Source organism: Crocodylus porosus, unplaced genomic scaffold (genome assembly GCF_001723895.1).
Source record: "Crocodylus porosus isolate Cpor-Errol unplaced genomic scaffold, CroPor_comp1, whole genome shotgun sequence".
Taxonomy (NCBI): domain Eukaryota; kingdom Metazoa; phylum Chordata; order Crocodylia; family Crocodylidae; genus Crocodylus; species Crocodylus porosus.
In genome coordinates this window covers 109,125,953-109,134,186 of record NW_017728931.1, presented here as the reverse complement: position 1 = coordinate 109,134,186, position 8,234 = coordinate 109,125,953, and the positions used below count along the sequence as shown (strand labels likewise).

The following is an 8,234-nucleotide window of genomic DNA, read 5'->3' as shown; positions in this document are numbered from 1 at the left end:
CAAGCAGCAGCAGGAGCCAGCCCTACTCCATGAGCCACACCTCTGTCCCGCACCCTCCTCCCCCGCCCTGGCTGGGTAACACCTGCCCCCCTGCCCTCTTCCTCACTGCAGGGGATGTTGATCTGCCCCATCGCACCCGTTCCCTCCCCGTTCAGACTTACCAGTTGGAGGCAGATCTTCACGCTGCCAGCTCTGCTCCATGCTGCGCTGTGGCTGCGCACAAAATGGGCATTTATTGGCCCCATCGGGCCAATACCCGATATAAGAAAACTTTCTTCATATCAGTACCGATCCGATTTCGGTCCAGTGTATCGGTGCACCTCTAGTTTTAGGCCTTCTACATCAGTTTGGACACTTACTATGAACTAAGTACAAGGAGCATACCTTACTTTGAAAGGCACTCTCTTAATGAATCCTGAAGTGTCTACACAAAGTTTGGGAAGGGTGGCTAAACTTACACTCTAGCTTACAACAGCAACCAAAGAATCAAAGAACACCAAGGTTTCCAACTGCATTACTTTGGACCCAGTGAAATGGCACTGGAACCAGCTTTCTAAGCAATTCTAGATGCTGTTACTTGTGTGTGGTGTTAGGAAGAGTATTACTGGGCTATTGTGTTCAGTTATAGTGTAGATATACCAGAAAGGATGTTGAAAAACTGGGAAGTGCTCAGAGAAAAAGTACAAGGATTATTTCCTTAATGGATCCCTTTTTGCTTTTTAGTTTAAATTGTCTTTGACCTTAAAATAAAAATCACACTATGCCTGTGAAACAAAAACAAATTGACTTGCTTTGTCATTGTTGGGAATGGAAATGGTGGTGTTTATAAGTTGCCAATTTGCTAATTTTAGCTGCCCCTGTCATTTTAAAATGATTTTGTTATAAAGTCTGTATCACTTTAAATTTTGTCAGTTTAATTTTGCATGATCATAATAAATCTCTTTCCCATTGTGCTTACAAAATACACTTACCTGCTTTGAGTATAGTCATGGAAGTCATGACACCCAAGATGAGAGACTGCGAATTTTTCAGTCCTGTGCTGAATGAGCATCAGAAATTAGCAGTGAAAAGAATCCTTAGCGGTGAATGTCGTCCAACTCCTTATATTCTCTTTGGACCACCAGGAACTGGGAAGACTGTAACAATAATAGAAGCTATTTTACAGGTAACAGATTACAAAATAATCACTTGGAATCACCACATGATTGCACATAATTACCAAAACAAAAACTAAAATATTTCAATTATGCTTATTTAAGGGGTTTTACTTACTTTTACCTTTTGAAAAAACTTTGAAAATTTCAATACATTTCAACCTCAGTATAGTCCAGAGAAGATTTCTACACAAATGTGTATTAAAAAAAATCTTTAAATAATTTGTGTTCAGCCTTTTCTTATTACTTTCGTATTTTAATTTAAAGCTCTGGTGAATATAGATATGTATCCCTAGTTATATATAGTCCTCATGGCTGCTGCAGCCCAGCCTCAGCCTGTTGTGGGAGGGGGCCCTGCCAGCGCAAAGCGGAACAGCCAAGATGGTGGCTGCCCCTTGCCACTGCTTGGCTGAGAGGGCTACCTGCTTTGCAGTCCTGCCCCTCTGCCAGTCAGTGGCAAGGGAAGGGCTGATATGATGGACAGCCCTCAGCCAAAGAGCTGCAAGGGAGGTGATGTGGTGCCACCGAAGCTCCTTGGCCAGAAGTATGAGGGATCCCATCTCTGTAAGCTCTCAAAAATGGTGGCCAGCCCCATGATCATCTCGCAAACTCAACCAGCTGCCTCCTTGATTTCAGTAGGTCCCTGTATATAACCATCACTAACAGGTCCAGAGAGGTCTTGCTCCCCCTCTATGCGGTGCTGGTCAGGCCGCAGGTAGAATACTGTGTCCAGTTCTGGGCACTGCACTTCAAGAAGGACATGGAGAACCTGGAGAGGGTCCAGGGGAGGCCACTCATATGGTTGAGGGCCTCGGTGGCCAGCCCTACGAGAAGAGGCTGAGGGACCTGAATCTCTTCAGTCTCCACAAGAGGAGACTGAGGGGGGATCTTGTGGCTGCCTACAACTTCATCAGGGGCCACCAGCACGGACTTGGGGAAGGTCTGTTCACCAGGGCCCCCCTTGGAGTCACCAGGAACAATGGCCACAAGCTGAGGGAGGATAGGTTTAGGTTAGATATTGGGAAGAACTACTTAACTGTAAGGGTGGCCAGAGCCTGGAATAGGCCTCCCAGAGAGCTGGTGCTTTCACCTTCCTTGGAGATCTTCAAGAGGAGACTGGATAGGCACCTGGCTGGGCTCTTATGACCCCTCCCACCCCCAGTGCTCCTTCCTGCCCATGGCAGGGGGTCGGACTAGATGATCTGTCTAGATCCCTTCTGACTCATTGATTCTATGATTGAAGACTACATCATCTCAGTTTGATTAACTATTCTGATGATTAACACAAATAAGATGTCAATTTTTAAGAGGTGTTTCTTCAAAATTAAACTGAATAATGAAGTCACGGAATTCAGAATTATCTGTTTTAACGGCTTATTTTGAATAATTTGCTTTATTTTGTAACAGGTTTTTTGTAAGTTTCAATTAATAAACTTTTTCTCTTCCTAAATGCAGATATATTATACTTTACCAGGCAGTCGAATTTTGGTCTGCGCACCATCTAACAGTGCAACAGATTTAATTTGCTTACGACTGCATGAAAGTAATCTGCTGAAACCAGGAGCTATGGTTAGAGTTAATGCTAGCTGCAGAAGTGAGGAGGTAAATATGCAGAAATTTGGCAATTTAAATACTGAAAAAAGGCTGCGAACCTTTAATTTTTTAAGTGTTCCTTCTGTGACACATTACCATGGTCGAAGCTGGCTAGGGAAAACTGCAGATGTACTTTTAGAATAAAATTCACTATAAAAATGAAAGGGAAAATATTTAATAGCATTTGATAGAATGGTGTAAACTGATGTTATACTTAACACTTGCTGTGTAGTGTTTTTTCCACAAATAGCCCATTCATGTCCAGTGGATTTCTTCATGTGCTTTCTCTGGCACCTTGTAAGAGTGCAGTAAAATTCAGTCCCATTATCTCAGCCTTTCTCTCAAATTGAGTCCATTTATGAAGAGTAGATGACCATGATCTGCACAGCAACTTACAACACTTATTTCTGATCTGTCCTGCTTGTGTATGTGTTCAAATTTAGTCCAAAAACTACTGAAGAAAATAGCTTTCTTTTTAGCAATAAAAGTATTGTGCTTTATTTTGCATTCCTTCTCCTCCTCCTCCTCCTTTTTAAGAAAGCTCATGGAAAAATTGACCCTCAAGTTTATGACTTGGCCCAAAAAATATTAACCAGTGTATAGCTTCTAAAATAAAATCTTACTGCAGTACTTCTGCAGTTTAAAAATTTTGAGATGAGTAGGGTTGATCTTCAATGTAGTCTCGAGGCCTAGGGACAGAAGTTGCACATAAACAGGTATATATGATCAGAAACCAGTTCAGAATTGTAACATAACACAAGTTCAGTGCACATAAACTGCTTTCAAAATTGCTTAAACCAGTTTAAGATATATCTGGATGGATGTAGTTAGTATCAGACCTAACTCATTTAGGTTAAATTGTCTTATTGAACTTCTGTCCCAGATCCCCTCTAGATTCAAGATAACTCAGTTCCTCAGCATGTCAGGATGCTTTGCCCAAACTGTCTGTTCTGGTCCAAACTATTTGCTCTAGTGTGTGTGTGTGCGCGCGCACACCCTCCCTCCCTCCCCCCTTCCCCCCCGGCTTTGGCCACTGCAGGCATGTGGCTGTAATTCTGAGATCAAAAGTGGATCTCTGTTCACTTGCCTATTGATTTAATCATTTGCTTAAACCAGGGGGTATTTTCAAATGTCCCAGGGCGTATGTGCATGCAGGAGGGGACAGAGTACTGCCACCCCTCACTGCTGCCTCATACAAGCAGGGCTGGGTGGGGCAAGGGCAGTGGTACCCCTCTGCAGGTGAACAGGTGCTGCCCAGATGGCTGGACATGGGGGAAGAAGCTTACATTCAGTGGTGGCCGCCATTCACCACCTCATGCTGCCTCTCCGTGTGTAGTTGCCGCCGTCCAACCCCCGCTTCATGACCAGCTGCTGCTCCCCCCGCTTTTCAACCAGCCACTGGGGGTACACTGCTCAAAAAAGGTTGAAAACCCCTGGCTTAGACTAACCTGCAAAGATTGAAACAATTCAACCTTGAGCTTTTTGACTGTCTGTACTTAGCCTAGAAGCTATGTTATGTGCAGTAGCTACACAAGCAAGTTACTGCAAGGTAAGAAAGGGGGTGAGCTTATACTAGCACATTGACCACTCCACACGGGTGATTGAAGGGTAAGAGCATGCACACAATGAAAGTAGGATAAGTTATTTTACACTTAACTTTGGGGCTAGAACATGCAGATGGACAATTACTACAGAGTGGTCAACACAGTGAGCTTACCTTATAGTAATTTACTTGTAGCCATATTTCTAGGTTTTTAGTATGTGGGGTTTTTTTAATAATAGGAGACTTTATTTACTATATGTTTCTATGTTTGCAGGCAACCAGTGATACAGTGAAACTTTATTGCAAAGATGGGGAAGACATTTGGAAAGCATCACGGTTTAGGATAATAATCACCACATGCAGCAGTGCGGGAATGTTTTATCAAATAGGAATAAGGTACTATAGATGCATATGTATGTTTTCAATGTGCAGGGACATTCTGCAAAACTGAAAATTGGGCCACTCTGCAAAATACTTCCAGCTGTTTTAATAGGAAAACTATTAACTGTTAAAGCACTGCATTCACAGCTAAGTTTTTAGATCTATTAAAGTTTGTAAACCTCTTCATGGTAAATTTGGAGATTCTTTCAGATTTTCAAAGCAGAGGTAAATCCATTGAGAGGAGGCTCGTTGATGCAGGGTTTTTTTATCTCAACAACAGTGTTTCCTTCTGGCTCCCTTAATTGTGTTGATGTCAGGGGCCAAACTGTGCTGAATGTATTTTAGTAGTTAATACTAACAAGCACTGCTAGACTTTTGTTTGCTTCAGTTGTAACCATCTGTAAGTTGATGCATTCAAACCCAGTCAGCTCAAGAGTTACTAGTGTACTTACTGTGTGGAAGAAGACAGCCTAGAGATTGTTAGTGCTAAACTAGTTGTTTTTTCTGCTGCTTGAAATGGAAGAAAGTGAAAGGGTAAGGAAGTTTAAAGGTAGGGAATGTTTGTTTATAATTTCAGAATATGGCAACAATCAAAGATGAGGGCAAAGTTTGGGGGGGTTTTGGTTTTGTTTTTTTTTTGTTTTGGTTTTGGTTTTTTAATTCTACTTTAAAGTCTTCAAGTACAGAAATACTTTTTGTGTTCACTAGGATCTGACTGTACAGCACACAGACATACTCCTTGTAAACTTTTCAGAATTACTTTGCCTATGTCAACCACAGGGTGGCAGAATATACTAAACCTAAAGCAACACTGTTATTTGAGTTCATTCAATTGAATTCTAGGTGTGGACATTTCACACATGCATTTGTGGATGAAGCAGGGCAGGCAAGTGAACCAGAATGCCTGATTCCTCTTGGATTGATTTCAGAAGTTAATGGACAGGTATTTACTAAAATTGCTTGCTTTTTTTTCCACTTACAGTAGTGACTTCAAATGAGTTATCGCAAACCCTGAAATGATGCCATATAAGCTGCTTATTTCCAGGAAATTAGTATATAGTTCTGAGAACTTTGTAATAAAATGTTATAAATGGAAGTTATTACTTACCTTAAAACTTTTAGTTTTAAGTGCTGTATATTTTAACTTTTGGTATTTTTTTCAAGTTGTAAGAATTATCTTTCTAAATCAAACAGTTTCAGGTGTAAACAAGTGTGCATTGTATCAGAATATAAATGTGTTCTTGACAGTAACAAGCATCTTGGTTAGTAGGGGAGTCAGATACCAAGTTAACGTATTACAAAAATAGTTGTTAGACCCCATGGCCCACAGTGTTTTATAGTAATTTAATTAACCTTTCTGGCATAAATATTTGCCTCTAATACAAATGATTTTTACTGTATCTACAGATAGTTCTTGCCGGGGATCCAATGCAGCTAGGACCAGTAATCAAATCTAGACTTGCAGTTGCTTATGGATTAGATTCATCCATGTTGGAAAGACTAATGGCATTATCTCTTTATCTGAGAGATGAGGATACTTTTGGTGTTTGTGGATCATATAATCCTCTGCTGGTAAGTTGAACCAAAATTTTCTACTGTGTTGTTTTGTTTTGTTTTTAAGTGATCCACACAAAGAAAGGAAAATATTGTGTTTTGTTAGGTTTCCCCTTCCTTGTTTTAATTTCTGACTATATAAAGGAAGTCATTTCAGGTTTTATGGTCTAGCATTTTGCTTGAAGATTTAACACACCATTATCTGAGCTTCCTTGCCTGATCAGGATCTCACGCACGCCCTATGCAAAAAATGAAACTGGAGTTGTGCAAGTGTTACCATAGCAGGAATTGGTGAATGATAATCACCATAGTAGGAATCTGTTCAGGACATGAGGGCTAATACCTTTAGTCTTGTCAAAAAGCCAAAGTATATTTTAAGTGTAATGGTCTGAGTCTAAAACCATGAAGTATTGGTCACATTGGTCTATTTGAAGGAGACCCACTTGCTGAACTATCCAAGACAGTTAAAGTGCTTCAAAATTCCCCCATCCAACAGTTGGATCCTTATTTTTCCTAAACTCTTGTCTGATCTCAAGATGAGAAAACAACTGCAATGATGTATGTTGCAGAAGGGGGAAGGAGTTGGATTGTGTTTATTGTTCTTTCCTGTCATTGTGGTAGCCTGTTGGTATGCATATATAAAGAGCTTGTGTGTCCCCTTGTCATGCTTTCTCTAGTTAAGGATTATTAACATAGAGTATGACTAACTGACTTGAGTCTATTTTTCAATTGACTGTTGAGGTAAAGTAAATGAGAGAATTCACAGATTTCTGTAATGTAGCTGCCCAGTCCTGTAGTACACCAGGCATTTAAAGTACTAGTAACATGTGCCAGGCTACCACAATTCAGAGGCAGGCATGCAGATGCTTCAGCTGCTAGGACCTGAAGGCTCTAGCAATCATACAAACACATGGCTAAAGGGAAAGAGTAAATCTTCTGTTCGTCCCATCCATAGGTAAGGTTGTGAATATCTGCATACAGTAACTTAAATGATGAAAGCTGAGCCTAATAATAACTATCTTTTTCGTGAGATGGGAGGGAAGTTGGTCCAATTGACAGTTATGGTTCTTCAGGCCTAGAACTACTTTGAGTTCATAACCTAAGAATGGGATCCACCAAAACCAGCCTGTTGAATAAGAACTGCCTTCCAAGAGTTTTATGCGCCTAGTTTGCGATTGCATCCCTTAACAGCTGTAAACCTTCTCTGAAGTTAGGTCTAGCTTCCGTGCATCTGTTCCAAAGCAGTTCTGATGGTATCACCAGTGTAGCTCCATGTTACTAAAAAGCCAAGGAGTAAAGAGCCTGGTGGTTGGAGCACTCACCAAAGATTAGACTTAGCATCAAAATCATCTGCCTAAGAAGCTGACCTTGCCTTTTAGCTGTGGTTTGGGTGCCTGTACAAGCATTGGAACTGCAGTATCTGATGCTTGCAGGTGAGTTCCCCAACTAGGCTACAAAGTTTTGTTTTTCTCTGGTGTAACAAATATAGAAGCTGTTCTACGTATGGAAAATTAAACAGGAGGAAGTGAGGGAACCCTACCCAAAAATATCTTTAGTATTTGGGCACTCTCCTAAGAGGTGAGAGAGGTACAAGGGCAAGTTGCCTAAAACAGGTTGAATTTGCCTCTCTCATCCTTACTGCTCTGTCCACTGGATTAGTGGATAAGAGGTGCCAGCACCAGCTCCTTCCCTTCCTTCTGAGGATCTGATCATGGTAAGTATATGCTCTAAAGAACCTACAGAAGTAGGTCAGATGATCAAAGAAACCCTAGTCTGTGCATAGCAACAGTTTCTTGCTCATGTTTAAATCCTTAACTGCTCAGGAAAGCCAAGACCAAGGGAGTTCATACCCAGAAGCAAGTATTTCAATTACTGGGAGCAACAGGGATTTTCAGCACTTCAGGTGGTAGGTATTAGCTGTGTAAAAGTGTTGAGAATTATCTTTTTGACATTCTGTACTGTTAATTAGTTTTCATAGACATCAGGGCTGGAAGGGACCTCGGGAGATC

The 8,234-nt window shown here is 41.0% G+C and overlaps 1 protein-coding gene across 3 annotated transcripts in view; it reads left to right on the top strand.

The window, feature by feature from the left end:
- MOV10L1 (Mov10 RISC complex RNA helicase like 1) overlaps positions 1-8,234 on the top strand; it is a 69,369-nt gene that overhangs the window by 53,826 nt on the left and 7,309 nt on the right. For all 3 annotated transcript variants that reach the window (XM_019543480.1, XM_019543479.1, XM_019543481.1), the window contains 5 exons: positions 987-1,165; positions 2,610-2,756; positions 4,565-4,686; positions 5,515-5,614; positions 6,079-6,243. In XM_019543480.1, coding sequence (XP_019399025.1) covers positions 987-1,165; positions 2,610-2,756; positions 4,565-4,686; positions 5,515-5,614; positions 6,079-6,243 — 713 coding nt within the window. The remainder of the gene's footprint in view (positions 1-986; positions 1,166-2,609; positions 2,757-4,564; positions 4,687-5,514; positions 5,615-6,078; positions 6,244-8,234) is intronic.